The following is a 16,804-nucleotide window of genomic DNA, read 5'->3' on the forward strand; positions in this document are numbered from 1 at the left end:
TCTTCTCAGGTGGAAGGCTCTCATTCATGATGCTCGATGTTATTTCATGTTCATTGAATGGCTCCACTCCCTTCCCGCCCTGCGCATGTTTGGATCCAGAACTAGTAACTTTGCACAAACTGCTGAAGCCTTAGGGAAGAATATTGTTCCCAACTGCACAGTGCAAGAAGTGAATGAATGATGACCCTGACAATTCCTCCAAAGGTGTTTGTAAGCAGCATTCTGAAGGAAATGGCAACGTTGAAGCAGGGCTGGGAAAGTTCAGGAAAGGAGGCTAATTCCACAAGAGGCATAAAGAAATCCTGAAAGCATTCCTAAAGGAAATGATGAAACCACTTTGCTTGTACCAAAGCACTAGAGAGGCTTTGGCCAGGCAATAGAAAGGACTCTTTGTCATGGACTGGGTCATGTCACTCCATCAGGAGTCTCTCAGCTTCCAAAGATTAGGGGAGTTCAATCTGTGTATATTTCTTGGTGTGAAGTAGACTGACAATTTTCCAGATAGGAAACGTTTGATAAATGAATAACACACACACACATGCACACATGCACACACACGTGCACACAAACACACAGACTTGTGCTCTTCTAGCAACAGTTGAGAACTTTTTTTTCTAATGAATTATTCCCTTATTGTAAGATTTTTTTTTAATTTGTTTTTTGCGTAGAAGAACTGGGGTGTAGGCCAGAGGTTCAGGGAGTGAGAGGCCTCACCATATACAGAGTGCAGAGCAGAACAGGCAGATCCACTGATATACACTGCTATGGAGAGCAGCGGGCAAAACAGAAGAGTTCTGGTGGCCATGTGGGTTAGTTCCCTAGCCAGATAGAGCTCAGGACACTGCTTTGCTGATGGGAGAGCCACCATGGTGGTAGTACTGATACTTAACCACCAGGCCACCAGGGAGGTCAAACAGTTGAGAACTTTGTATAAGCTGAAGATCTTCTCTTCTTGTACCTACCCAAATTTCAAATTCCCTTTTTTAAAGATTGTTCATACAATAATGGGGTACTGGCCAGAGGTGTGGGAAGGTGAGAGAATTCACCAGAGACAGAAAGGGGAGCAGAACAGGCAGTCAGACCAAAATACATTGCTGAAGGGAACAGCAGGCGAGACAGGAGAGGTCTGCCATGCATGTGGGTATCTCCCTGGCTGGCCAGGAATCGAACCTGCACTGCAGATGCTGCAGACAGCTTTAAGCACTGAGGTCAACCCACTGCACCATCGGGGAGGCCCCCAAATTTCAAATTCTTAATCACTGTAAGATTACAGATAAAAAAAGGATTGTGAAAGTGAAATCACACATTGGATTACCATCACTGAAAAACTTAACATTTTGCTGATTTTAGGCAATTATAAAAGATACTGATATTGTGTATATATCAGGGCTATGGGAAGATTTTTCTATGGGAAGATCAAAGAAAGATAGACATGACCCTGAGAAAGGACAATATTTCATTTTAATATTAAACAATAATTATTTTCATGCATTCATTTTCCAGTTCTCTTATTCCAGTTCCAGCACAAGGCACAAGAGGGACCCATGCCTGGATAGGGACCAGGCACGGGGACCGGGACCCATTGTAGGGTACGCCCATACCCACTCTTACTCAGACTGGGACCATGTGCACATCTTTGAGATGTGGGAAAAAACCAGAGTACCTGGAAAAATCCCACAGACGTGGAGTGAGCCTGCAAATTCCGTGCAGAAGGTGGTCTTGGCCAGGAATTGAGTTCTTTTTCCTCAATATTATAATGAAACATCTTGAAAGAAAGACTTGACACAAGAGGATGCCTTTCAAGAACTGCTGTACTCGTTCTCTCTCTCACTTTCCTCAAATACCATAAATCTTATAGATCATACGATTGTTAAATAGAGTCTTTGGATGATGAATTATTGAATGTTAAAATCTATCGCCAAACCAGACATAACCACACTTTGAGACTCCAAATCATAAAGCAAGAAAGATAACCATTTCTGACCAAAATAGAAAAATTTCCATTTTATTTTCTGGGGGACAATATGAATAAATGAATGAATGTGTGGATACATAGACATATTTAAAGCTTTAGGATAGATTTTCCCTCTTTCCTAAATAGCACCTGGACAGATATTTACAATGTTTTCCTCTGGGGTTCTTCATGTTTTACACGTCAATAGTAAATCCCCTTTCCCTTCTGATGGTGACATTATTCTTTTTTAGATAGGTCAATACCTTCAATCAGGTTCTTTTTTTTTTTTTTTTTTTTTTAATTTTTTTAATTTTTTATAATAAATTTTTTTTTTTTTTATAGAGGCATGTTTATTTATTTATTTGTTTGTTTGTTTGTTTTGTTTATACATGCACTGGGTACAGTCAGAAGCACGGGAGGGTGAGAGAATTCACCAGAGCCAGAGCGGAGAACAGAGCAGGCAGAAGGACCGAAGTACACTGCTGAGGGGAGCAGCGGGTGGCAGGAGAGGTCTGCGCACCATGTGGGACCCTCCTCCGGTGGCCGGGGAGCAGCCGGGGATTGAACCGGTGCCGCTGAGGCTGCGGGCAGCTTCGCAACCCAGCGCTCAACCGCTGCGCCACCAGGGAGGCCCCAATCAGGTTCTTACTCTGCCTAAAAAGTCATGGCATGCTTTTAATATGTTCATTGCATGGTGGGGGATAAAAAGTATTATTTTAACATGTAGCCCTAGGGAAAAAATATGTTTTATGAAGCACAATAGATGACTATTTGATTTAAAGAAGGGATGATCAAAATAGATAGTTAAGTGACACTGCATGACAAAATTACAGGAGTTGAGGAAGAGCAGAAAGGAGAGTTAAGGAGGCAGGTGAGAGGGAAGGTGAACAAGCTTGGAGCTCATGGAGACATTTTGCTAGTGGGAAATTCATGCAGGAGGGAAGCTGGGAGACTTTAAGCAATGATGTCATACTAAAATCAGATATAAATTGCTCATTATCTTTGAGGTAGACAGTCTCTTTCGGACTCAAACTTTCAAAATCTTGCTACACGCAGAAGTTTCTGAGCATCTTTGTCACGGAAATCAAAAAATAGGAGGTTAGTTCTGTGGCTGGGATGGCCTGGAGCTGGGAAAGAAGAAAATCTGAAAATATAAGTGAGACTCAGAGCCCAGTGGGAGCAGGAATTCAGAGCAGAAGTGACCAGGGAAATAAATCCCAAGGAATTCACAAAAATCTTGGGAGAAGCATCAGACTTTAAAAAGGTCTAGAGATAGGAAACTTGAGCTAATGAACTTCAAAGAATAGGTCAACTTAGTTGATAATATGAGCTGGTTTTACCTCACTGTGCTGACCCATCATGTACTTCCAGGAATGCTTCAATTACTGTTCCGTAGGTGCAGGTGCTGTTCTAAGTGCCTTATCTGTATCATATTATTTGTTCCTATGCTATGTAAGAGGAAACTCAAGTTCAGGAGAAATAAATATGCTGTCCAGCCACACAATTAACAGGTGGCAGATACAGAGTAAAAGAATCTGGTCCCCCAAAAATCAAATTTCTAGTTCCTATTTATGCTATTACCAGGTTTCAGTGAGAAGACATCAGATTTTTGTCCCCTGTATGTGCTAAAAGCTAATACAAATATTGTAAAAATTTCTCTTTATTATTCTATATGAGTATCCATAGCAGTAAATTATTGTCAAGATACCATGGTAAAACAAACCACCCCAAATCTTAGTGGTTTTGAGTAGCAAGCGATTACAGTCATGCTCACGGATCAGCTTGGTTGACTCCACTTTATCTGGAGCACACTTGGCTGACACTTTTAAAGGTTTCAGGATCATGGGCCTGGCTCCAGCTTTCAGACTGGGCTCATTTCAGCTCTGGGCAGGAGGGGCAAAAGTTACCTAGGCCATGTTATTCTTATGGCAGAGATCAGAAGTTCAGTAAGGGGCAGGCCCATGTAGGTGATGATGAATGATGCTTAACACCCAGGTTCAAAACAGGCACATTGTTTTATCCACATTCTATTAACCAAAAGTATGCCAATGTAGCAGTGGTATTGGGAGAAAACATTTACTTATAATAATTTAATCTTCCATGGTAGTCTACTTATTTCTATGTAAACTTAGTTCCTCAGAGAGATATACTCTATTAAATTTTTAAAAGGGTTTGGGTAGATTGTTTCCAGTATTATTCAATAGAGGCCCTGGAAAATTTTACAAATTCCATAAATGACGGAAAACTATAATAAAAAAAATCCACTGCCTTTAAGCATGCTTCTCCCATCATCATAAGGCAGGATCTAGGAAACTCATCAAGTATTCAACCATGTGATAAATGAGAAAAACATGACAGAGAGAACTTCTCATCACATAAAAAACTTGAAAGTAGTCATTTGACTGTGTCATAAGAACAAGCAAAAATTATGTTCTTTGTACCCTTTAAAGGATTAATATACATATCATTCTACCGAAGTGGCAACTTTGGAGATCTCATTTCACACTTAAAATTCATTCTTAAAAAAGATTTATAGTACTATCCTATGTTGCCAAAGATCACAAACATTTCACACTGTCACTGAAATTCATAACGATCTGCAGACACATTTAATGTACATAGACCTTAGTTGTATGTAATGGCATTTTAATGAATTTTAAAATTTATATTAGAAGAATTGTATAAATTTTAATTATAAAAGCTGTTTTCCTTTCCCATCATATTCAAAAGTTTGTCTATAACAATCAAGAGTCAAGTGTTCTTGAAATAGATTTAATGGTAGTGTTAGCTAGTAACAACATGGTAATTGAAAATAATGATTAATTGAAATCTTCTCTGAAGAATATATTTGATTTCCCTATTAGCTGATTTTTTGTTTAAAAGAACCAGTCCATTGAGAAGATCTCTGAAAATGGAGCATCAATTTTTTAAAAATATATATTTTACATCATTCTTCCTTTCTGTGAAATGTTTGCTTTCTCCTCTCAGGTGTAGTCCCCATGGAATTCCCATGACTAGTTCACCCGTGTCCCATCACCATTGTCCCTTGTGCTCTTCCCACCTGTTTTGATCCTTCTCCCTCTTCCTCCCCTGCAGAATGTCTCTGATTTATAGTTGCCTGTTGATTTTGATTTTTAATTTAGTATAATTACTTTAAATTTTTTTAAAAGGATGAACATTTATTGGAACTGGTTCTGAATAACATAAGTATCTAAGGTTGCTCTCAGCTCTGTCTGTTCTCCGCATTGGTTCCAAGGGTCACATGGACTTGTTTCTCTGTGAGAATGTGCTGTCTTCTTTTTCTACTAATCAACTTTCTCTCCTAACTTAAAGATGGACTTTTTCAGAGAACCCCAGTTCAGCCAGTCCATGGGGTCACACTTCTTCCCCTTGTTTTATCAGCCATGGCTGGTGACGGGAAGTAGAACAGGTCATGTGGCATAAAACATGGACACCCCTTGTGCACCATAATAGTTCTCTGGGCCCTACCTTAATAAGCTCAGGAAAATTTCACAAATTCCCTAAATATAATTTCCAGGCAGACTTTGGTCTACTCAAGTAGGTAAAATTGGCACCTATGTTCTCCTAGTCTCCTACCTGGGGGTGTCTGTGACTCTGAAGTGTGGGTCCCTGCAGGAACCTGTTGTGTACTTACAAAGGGAGAACACGAGTATCTGGGAACAGAGCAAGTGCTTCTGTTCTACCCTCGACTGATAGGAAAAAGTAACCATGAATGAATGTGTTTCATTTTAACCTCTGTATATACTTACAGGACCTGACATATCCTGCAGAAGTTGCCTCAGAAGATCCTAGTGGGTGGAACATATGTCATCTACAATGTATCCTGGCACTAGCTTTTTTTCCTTTCTTTCCTATTTTATACCTTCTGTTGGCACTCCTGATCCCTGGAATCACATTTCCAAATAAATTGTCCGTAAACAAGCCCTTGTTTCAGGCTCAGATTTTGGAAGAATGCAGAGTAAGGCAGATTCCTAGAATCTTGTGTGAGCAGGTTCCATAAAAATTGTCTAATCCTCTTCAGAAAAGTTTCTTTTTAGGAACTCTTCTGCACTGTTGGTGGGAGTGCAAACTGGTCCAACCACTGTGGAGAGCTGTGTGGAGATTTGTGGACCTACTAAACATAGAGCTTCCATATGATCCAGCAATTCCACTCCTAGGTATTTACCCAAAGGACACAGAAACATCCATTCCAAAGAACACCTGCACCCCTATGTGTATAGCAGCACTGTTTACAATAGCTAAGCTTTGGAAACAACCCAAATGCCCAAAAATAGATGACTGGATCAAGAAGATGTGGTACATATATACCATGGAATATTACTCAGCATTCAAAAAAGATAAACACATGCAATTTGCAGCAACATGGATGGCGCTGGAAGGGATCATGCTCAGCGAAATAAGCCAAAAAGAAAAAGAAAAATACCAGATGGTCTCACTCATAGCAGGAATCTAGAAAACTTAAATAAGGGACCAGGAAAATGAATAACTATAAGAAAGTGAAAATCAAAATCAACAAAAAACTACGAACCAGAGACACTTTTAGGGGGGCGGGGGCGGGAGGGGAGGGATTGGGGTCAGAATGGGGGGGCTGCAATTGTATGGGGAATATAAAAATAAAATTTATTAAAAAAAAAAGAAAAGTTTCTTTTTAGCTCTTCTGCCCATTTTTTGACTGGGTTATTTTCTTTGTTGTTGCTGAGTCTCATCAGCTCTTTGCAGATTTTTGTGATCAGTCCTTTATCATTAGTGTTGTGTGCAAAAATGTTCTCCCAGTTGGTGGGGTTTCTCTTTGTTTTTGTTATTGTCTCTTTTGCTGTACAGAAGCTCTTTAATTTGATGTAGTCCCAGCTGTTTATCTTCGCCTTCACTATCACTGCTTTGGGTGATGTGTCTGTAAAGATGTCTTTGATGTGCAAATCACGTAGTGTTTCACCTATATTTCCTTCTATGTATTTTGTGGTTTCAGGTCTTATGTCTAGTTCTTTAATCCATTTTGAGTTGCTCTGAAGAGGAAATGCAAATGGCCAACAGGCATATGAAAAAATGTTCAACATCACTTGTAATCAGGGAAATGCAAATCAAAACTACCATGAGATACCATCTTACACCAGTGAGAATGGCACATATTAAAAAAACTAGCAACAACAAATGTTGGCGAGGATGTGGAGAAAAAGGAACTCTTCTGCACTGCTGGTGGGAGTGCAAACTGGTCCAACCACTATGGAGAGCTGTGTGGAGATTTCTGGACCTACTAAACCTAGAGCTTCCATATGATCCAGCAATTCCACTCCTAGGTATTTACCCAAAGGACACAGAAACATCCATTCCAAAGAACACCTGCACCCCTATGTGTATAGCAGCACTATTTACAATAGCTAAGCTTTGGAAACAGCCCAAATGCCCAAAAATAGATGACTGGATCAAGAAGATGTGGTACATATTTACCATGGAATATTACTCAGCATTCAAAAAAGATAAACACATGCAATTTGCAGCAACATGGATGGCGCTGGAAGGGATCATGCTCAGCGAAATAAGCCAAAAAGAAAAAGAAAAATACTGGATGGTCTCACTCATAGGGGTGGGAGGGGAGGAATTGGGGTCAGAATGGGGGGGTGCACTTGTATGGGGAATATAAAAATAAAATTTATTATTTAAAAAAAAATTGTCTAATCCACTTTGACTACCTGTGCTATTTCTAAGACAGCAATTAAATCAGAGACTGGCTCTATGTAAAAAGGACGTGATTTAGGATTACTCTATATTTGATTTACTGGTACAGTAACTGCTAGAAATGCTCCTGTCCTTAAAAGACTATCCAGAATCAAGAAGGGTATAGGTTCTAATCTCTCTCTCCATTCTTGTAGCATCAAGAGTCAAAGGGACAAAGAGTCTCTCACTCAAGAAGTGCATTCTTCCCATGGTCCAGAGATGAGAGCTTATAATGAAGGGCCTCCCCAGAGGGAAGTAAAATCAATATATGTATTATACAATTTATATTGAATTTTACTCAAATAGGAGAGGAAAATCAGAAAGCAAGAACAGTAGTTGGTAAATGAGAAGATGCATGGATAATAGCAAGAGACAAAATGAGCAGAAGGTAGATTAGAGGGAATTTTAGGTTTAGTGGGTGAGAAAAAATTGGGAGTCAGGATAGGAAATGGTGGATTATCAGTTAGGAAGGCACCACAAAATGCTCGTTGAATGTATTTTTCTCTGCCCTTTTTTAATGCATGTATTTTTTAAGGTACCCTTTCCCTGTTATTAAAATATAGAAAAAACATTTCAGGTTAGCTCCTAGAATACTTGCAAATGAAATCTGCCCTCCTGAAAAACACTTATTAGTAGTTGTCAGATCAGCCGTGGGACTTTTTAATCCAAACAATAGCTACAAATGTATGCATGAATAGTTCCTTTGTGAATTTATCATTCTCCCTTACAAAATGTGTTAATTACCTATTTTTTATTTCCTGATTTATAAATTCATGAGGGGTTTCCTGAATTTAGATGCTCAATATTTCATTTTACTGTACGACTCTATTAATACTACTGACTGCAATAATGAGACACAAAAGAAAGAGGGTTGGTTACTCAGCTGGGCAATACCAACCAAGGGGTCTTTTGACTAGTCTCCCTTTCCCATTCCCAGATGCCCAGGAAGGCGCCATGGCCTAAAGTTTTCTACAGTCCATACTTTCTCAAGTGCCATTTCGAAGCTGGGAGCTCAGTTCTTATAATGTCTATTACACAGCTGAGTGTCACTCTCCCAAACAACCCTGGCCAACATTCCTCCTCCTAACTGTTACAGATATAGCCTGTGAAGGGGAGGTGCCAGTTTCCCCACCCCACTTATACGCAGTTACCTTGGACTACATGTCTGTTTGTGCCATGAACCAGACTTCCTGAGCAGGGCAGCTGCTGGAGTGGTAGGGCAGGGCTGAGTGGTCAGGTGAAGCTATATAACACAGAAGGCAAGGGGCTGGGAATTCTTATTTCTCCGGCTTTGACTTGCACCTAGGGACTTGAGGAAACTTGGAAGGTAATACATGGAAAGAGACATGTACAGACACTTGGAAGAGACCTGGGCCATGACAGACATGAAAGAAGGCCGCCCTTGCCAGAGACAAGGACTGCTGTTTATTTTGATTTGTGCTTTCATTTTGATCTTTATAGCCCAGACCTGCATTACCCTTTTCTTGCTTTTGCCCAGAAGGTGCCTTAGACTTGTGGCAAGATTTTGGGCTTCAGAGGCCCTGCTCTGGGCTAACCTGTTTAGCTGGGCATCTGCCCACTAGAGGATGGGTAATTTTCAGTTTTATTGAGAATATCCTTTCTTCTCTTTTCTCTCTATGCACACTAAGACTGTGCTTTGCTTGCCTTGTGCATAGATGGGTAGCTCCTTTTAGAGTATGTACCCCTTAAAAGTTTAGGGTCCTTTGGTATTTATTGCTCTTTTGCTAACCTGTCTTCTTCATTCTGATGATTTAAAATTACAAATGCGGGCACTAGCCATAAACCCCCACATTCTGCAATCTCCTCTATCAATTTAAACCTCAAACCCTCTACCCAAACTCTACCAATTTACCCTAACCTCCCAACTGTATCTTTTATCTTAAATGGATCTCACTATAACTTTTATTTTTTGTGCCACTTATCCGACCACTATTTGATATTACAGTTTATTAGTCTTGAGCCCCAATATCAAGTCTCCCTTCCTTTGAGAGGAGGTTCCAAATTTCATTTAGTAGAATATAATTTTATTAACAGAGCACAAAACACCTGTGAGAGTCACTGCTGTACCTAGTGCCCAGAGCAGAGACTGGTACAAATGCTTCACAAATATTTGGTGAATGAATGGTTTTATCCTTAAATTCTCCACTAGAATTTAATTTATTTAATAAATAAACATTTATTGAATCAACCTTACCTAATAAAGAGCTGCTTGGCTCAAAAACACAAGGTCCAGTTTTTTATGAATTTGATTTATAGGCTGCTAAGAAAGAAAATTTTTCTAAAGCAGTATTCTGACCTTTTAAAACTACATAATAAAGACATCTCTTCCTGAGATGGGACTTTTTCCTTCATGAACTTCCCTAATGAGGCCTAAGCCATATCACCTGATGCCAGGGGCAAGAATTATAAATTTTAAGCTGAAAAAATCTGAAGAAATGCAATCTCCTTGTTCTAAAGGTGAAGGCAGTAAGGTCTAAAAAGTCACTATAACTCAATTCTTCTGCCTTGCATTTCAGTGTTCTTTCTCAGACAACCTGTTTTGGAGCATAGACAACAGAAAAACATGAGGAAAAATCATGGTGGGAAAGACAATCTGGAGATCAAAATAAATCAATAGTTATTCACTCAGCGCAAGAAATATAAAATCATCCCTTTGGTTTCTCTGTATTAGACATAAGGAAGGAAATCATGATTACAGGTTTATTATGTTCTCTTCTGACCAAATGCATCAATAGCAAAGGTTGAAAAGATCTACTTTCCTGGAAAAATACAAAGACATTTTTGAAATATTATGAATTTCATAGGCCCTGTTGTTATTGTTACTTGGGAAAAACTTTACTTACATTCCTCTCAAAGTACTAGTAAGTTAATAGTCAACATCCAACATACTGTTTTCTTATTTTTCACTTAAAAAAATACATGTAAACACACACACATACACAGATATACATATAGTGTATGTACATAACATAGTATTATACACACACAATATACTAATTTGGGTTATTTGTGGTCTATTCAGATGAGATAAAATTAGAGATTTTTTAACTTTATATACAAAATCCCCGAGACATCTTAAGTAAATCTTGGATTATACCAAGTTCATTATCATAATGAATTTCTAATGTGGCTAAATGGAATTTTATATTTAATTATTATTTTTATATTTTATGTTTGTATTTTCATTAAATATACACACTAGAGAAATTAAAATGCAATAAAATTTCTACTTAAAATATTTTATTATCCCATTGACTTCGGCAAATCCTTTTCTCATATAAAATAATAATGTGTAATTTCTTTTTTGTTTTCTTTCTGTAGTCAAGCCTATGTGTACGTGAAGCTCTATATATACAGATACACTGTAAAATTTGTAATTAATCACAAAAGATGATTGAACTTTCTGAATAATTATTTCTTTTATTAAACCATCTGGCTAAATTTAACTTTTAATCAGCTTCCTTTTCAGTTAATAACAAAGAAAACATCTGAATGCCTACTATGTGAAAAACATGCATTTATTTAATAGACAAACACTAAGTGTCTGTGACTCCAGCCCTATTCTAAATACTAGAAGAAAGAGGCAAAGCAGATGGCTATGCCTCTGCTATGATGGCTTGCTTTCTATTGGCAGGCAGAGAGAGAAGAAGGGAGTAAGGGAGAAAGCAAGGGAAGGAGAGAGAAGATTCCAGACAGTGACATGCACAGTGAAGAAAACATTGCAATAGGACAGAACAACCATGCATATACAGAATTTTGTTTTTTTTTTTAAAGATTTATGTATTTATGCATATAAGAGCTGGGGTGCAGGACAGAGATGGGGGGGTTGGGGATGGTGAGAGGATTCACCACAGAGTGGGGAGCAGAACAGGCAGATCTACTGAAATACACTGTTGAGGGGAGAAGTGGGCGAGATGGGAGAGGTCTGCTGTGCCATATGGGTCACCTCCCTGGCAGGAATCGAACTCGTGCTGCAGTGGCTGTGTTTTGCCTCACAGTGCTGTATCCCTACACCTTGCGCCACTGGGAGGCCCTATACAGAACTTTGAAATTAACTATTTCACAGAAATCACCTCTGAAGAGGTTACATTGGATTCTAGATCTGAAATGTGGAAAGAAACCAATGATGTGAAAATGTGACCTGGCCTATCTGAGGGATAGTAAGGGGCAAAGCATGTAAAGAGAAAGGGGCAGGAGATCAGGGGAGAGGAAGGGGCCAGATAATGCCAGGCTTATAGGTTTGGTAAGTAGATATTTATTCAGATGGATTACTATTGGAGGGTTTTAATCCAGGCAGTGAAATGACTTACTACCGATCTAAAAATTTAGTTTGGGTGTATCGGTGAGGGGTAGGACATCAAGAAGAGACCAGGCAGGAGGCCGTGATAATAGAAAAAGAAGTAGATACAGTCAAGTAGTATTTTGGGGATAAGAATTAGAGGATGTTCACTTTTTTGGCTTGAAACAACTGGAAAGTGGTAGTACAATTTTGTTAGGTGGGGAAAACTGGCAACAAATGGTTACTGGAATATAATCAAACTTCTGCTTTGGATGTACTGAAATAATCAAATAAAGGTAAAAGCAGATTGACGTACTCATCCTGATTTGGAAAAAAAAAAGCCAAGATGTATCCAAATTTGACACAAAGAAATACTTTTTCAAAAAGTGTAAAGGCCTCCTTTGTGATAAATTAATGATAAATGTAAATACATCTAGACATATATAATCAAAATTCCTATGTGGCTGAGTAGAATTTTAATATATTCTAATTTTAATGTATTTGGTATATTTTAATATATTTGTATATTTTATACACATCATTTATATATATAGTTGACTATAAAAAGAGAACTCATTTTGGACTTATTAGTATGGAGGTAGTATTTAAAGCCACAGATAACCCAAGAAGACAATGTGGGCATGAAAGGAGGAGGTTGGAGTTACTCAAATATTTAACTATTAGGCAAAAGAGAAGGACTCAGTTAATACACCTGAAAAATAAGTGACCAGAAAGAAAGAGGAATACATAGAGCACATGTGATTCCAAATGTCAAGTGAAGAAAATGTTTACTAAGAAGTGACTGACAAAAGTTGCTGAGAGGCTTAGAAAAATGAGGACTGGGAATGGAGGAATGATTGGCCTTTGAAACATGGTGGTCATTGTTAACTCTGAGCAGCATGGAGGAAATGGATGTTTAACTGGAGAGAAGTGTTAGAGGTTAGGAAGTAGAAATGGTGAATATTAAGAAAAACGGTGCCACATGTTATTGATGATATCTAAGCAAATATGACAAGGCCCTCATCTTCAAGAAGGGCATTTGCATATGCAAGATAAACATTTTATCGATAATTCTGAAAAATATGCCTTTTGACACAAAGGGCACTATGTTTACAATAATAAATACTTTGCAAAGACCTGTTACTATAGCAAAGGAAAAAGGAAAAAGAAAAAATAAATACATTTTAATAAGCACACAAACTCTTCACTTAAAGCATCAAAATTTTATCATCAGATTTTCAGGATGTTTGTGTACAAACTAGAAATAGATTTTATATACCATTCCCCTAATTAAACTGCTTAAACCTCATTCATTGTTCAGAATATGACTAAAAAAGAACATTTTCTTTGTCCTATTTCCAAAATCTTCCCAGACAGGATGTTAGACAACTACCACCTATAATATGTGTGAACTGATTAAGATGTGTCCTTTGCAACAAAAAGTCTGAGATTTTATGTAATTATAGGCAGGCTGAATGAATAGTTTAGAATAATGTACCACTGTCATCAAATCATATCTTCATATACATATGTAATCCATTTTACACAATGGTTTCAAGTCAGTGTATATGTAATTAAATTGTAAGGTGCAGTAATAGCTGCTGCTGACTTGAACATTTGCTTTTTCAGTTTAAAGAAAGAATAGAAAACACAGTCCAGTGAACATCAAAGTATATTTTCAAGACAGTTAAATCTCATCAAAGAGGTCTTCTGTACTGGTGTTTCTTAGAGTTTCTAAAGACATGTTTTCAGCTGAGCTGTGCGTTTTCAATGTTTCAGGTAGTGGAGGATCAACCCTAGAGTAAAAAAGAAAATCAAGATAATTTTATTTAAAAATTCCATATGGAGTAAAAGAAAATTAGGAGATACTTAAGTAAAAAAAAGTTAATCCTGTTTTCAGAATTTTAGAGATTTATTACCTATGCTGCATTAACATAAAGAAAGAGATCAAGAGCAGTGTATTTCAGTCAATCTGCCTGTTCTGTTCTCTACTCCATCTCTGGTGAGTCCTTGTCCCCCACACCTCTGGCCTGTACCCCAGTTCTTAATAAAAAAAGAGATCAAGAGAACTTAATTTCTTTAACTGCTTTAGGATTAATCTATTTCTATTTTAAAGCTAACAAAAAAATCAAGGGCCTACCACACCACTCATAATTAAGGTCAAGAAATAAAACATCTCATATGACCTCAGTATTTTTATGTGAAGACACAGAAGTGTCCTCAAGCCATTTTGTTAATGCTCCCATTTCCCTTAAATTTCACCTATTAATAAGCTTTTTAATCTCAAAAGCAGAAAATTATGATTACATTAATGTCCTTTAGTGGCTATCTGACTTGACATTTTGGTAGTTGATGAAATGCTGTTGGTTCATATTCATCCACTGAATCTATATATCTTCATTTAGCAAATGAAATTTTATTCAATTTCAGTGCTGCATTTACTCCACTTACAGACTGGCTCTATATTTATGTAAATGTTTTCTTTGAGTCCTAGGATAAAAAGGAAGATCGCTGACTATTGATTGGTCTTGGAAAGGGTGAACTGGAGGGTAACTGAGCTCAATCAGAAATACAGCTTAGGAACATATGTTTATACCCTTGTATAAACCTTGTCAGTGTTTCTCTATGGAGCCTAAATTAAACAAGCTTAATATCGACAAAGAGAGGTAGCTTTAGAGACATTGATGATTAGATTGAGTAACCCAGTAATAATCAGGAGCACTGCCATACTTCCAGCATCAAAGGCAGAGGAGGAGTTACAGCAGCTGGGAATAGCCTTAAGAGAATGGGACTTGACATCAGAGCATATAGATTTGAATCTGACTATTTCCTACGTGACTTTAAGTGCGCCATCTAAACCTAACTGGAATTCTACTCTCTCACCTTTAACACCAAGATCATCATTCTGCCTCAGAGATGACCAAGATTAAAAGAGGGAATGTAAAAAAAATGCTTGTGAATTCCCACAAAATATTTGGAAAATATCATTATTAGCTGCTAAAAGTACATAAACTACACAGAAGCTCTCCTTTGAATATATTCCTGTGAATATCTCCTTTAATTTAAAAAACAAAACAAAACAAACATCAGGTATGTGTCTAGATTACGAGTATTTAAAAAAACCTACACTTAGTTTTATTATTAAAAATGAATCTATCACAGGGTCCTTGGCTTCCTGAGCATATGCATACAATGAACCATGGTTGGCTGTCACTAGATGTGAGACATGTTCTGTCTTATCCTGAGTAAACCAAGTTCAGACAACATTAGCCTCACAGGAATGCCAAGGTGCTAGGCATTAATGCATTGTGAAGATGACAAGTACTACCTTCTAGGGGCTTCGATGTTAAAATTAACAATAAAAATGACCTAATTATTGCAACATGTAATTAAACATCTAACAATATATTCCAATAGGAGAAAATGATAGCATATGGAACAAAAGGATAATTGTTACATTTATAAGTTTTCAATGTCAATTCAAAACACATTCAACATTTTTCTGAGACCCTAAATGTTTTGGAGTTGCTTTTTCTCCTTCAAGGCAAAATTGAGAATTGAATGATTTTAATGAAAAAGTCAGACATGGAAAAACCTCTGTACTTTTGTTGATAGTCTAGATACTTTACAATCAGAATAGAGAGACCTATTCATTTGTTTTATCTTACAGAAATGCTTTTTATTTAGTTTTAAAAAGAATCACAAGACAAAAGACTTCTGAAGTTGTAAGTCTAAGAAAATTAATTCTTGGCACTCCATTTATGATTCTCATCTCCTAAAGTCATGAGGTGCTTAAGAAGTAGATTTTCGTTTTGTTCTTAATGACTAGTATATAATAGGTGCTCAATAAAAATGGTTCAATAAGTGGAGATCATTGTTCTTTCCCATCTAGGGTAAGTGAAAAGAGTAATTTAAGAGTAAATTTAAGAGCAACCCCCCCTAAGTTTAAACCATTATTAAAGTAATACATGCTTATTCTAAGACTTCTTATAAATTCTGAAAACCAGAATATAAAAACAACTATTATCTGAATTTACATTATTTGTACTTTTATAGTTTTTTACAAAATGGAATAATTTTCCCCATATAATTTTACAGCATGATGCTTCTATTTTATATCTCAGTAATACCTATATCTTGAAAAATATAGATCTAGGGCCTCCCCAGTGGCGCAGCGGTTGAGCGTTCGGTTGCGAAGCTGCCCGCGGCCTCTGCGGCGCTGGTTCAATCCCCGGCTGCTCCCCGGCCACCGGAGGAGGGTCCCACATGGCGCGCAGACCTCTCCTGCCGCCCGCTGCTCCCCTCAGCAGTGTATTTCGGTCCCTCTGCCTGCTCTGCTCCCCGCTCTGGCTCCGGTGAATTCTCTCACCCTCCCGCGCTTCTGACTGTACCCAGTGCATGTATAAACAAAACAAACAAACAAATAAATAAATAAAAACATGCCTCTATTAAAAAAAAAAAGAAAAATATAGATCTATACCCATCATTAATTTTAATTTGAATACTCTAACCGTTAATTCACTGATCTATATCTGAGTTGGTTTATTTTTCCACACTTTTTATAAACAACACAACTAATATATCTTTATACATATATCTTAGCATTTTATCCTATTATTTTCTCACAAATATGCTTATTCCAAATAATTCATATTTAGAATTCATGTTTTCAAACAAGTAACTAGAAAACCTGTATCTAAAGTCTTAATAGAAAGTGACCTTACAGGTTGTATGAAACTTCAAGTTCCTCTTAGTCCAGTAAAATTCCCAACATTGGTTAAGGTTCACTTTAAGTTCTAAATCTCCCATAAAGGCTC

General features: G+C 37.5%; 1 protein-coding gene across 1 annotated transcript in view; it reads right to left on the reverse strand.

Moving 5' to 3' along the window:
* Positions 1 to 13,674: 13,674 nt before the first annotated feature.
* Positions 13,675 to 16,804, reverse strand: part of XRCC4 (X-ray repair cross complementing 4) — a gene marked incomplete at both ends in the record, with an annotated part of 177,241 nt that continues 174,111 nt past the window's right edge. The window contains one exon of the mRNA XM_084234298.1: positions 13,675 to 13,783. Within this exon, the coding sequence (XP_084090424.1) occupies positions 13,675 to 13,783 (109 nt within the window). The remainder of the gene's footprint in view (positions 13,784 to 16,804) is intronic.

The sequence above is a fragment of the Talpa europaea genome (assembly GCF_964194135.1).
Source record: "Talpa europaea genome assembly, chromosome: 5".
Lineage (NCBI taxonomy): Eukaryota > Metazoa > Chordata > Mammalia > Eulipotyphla > Talpidae > Talpa > Talpa europaea.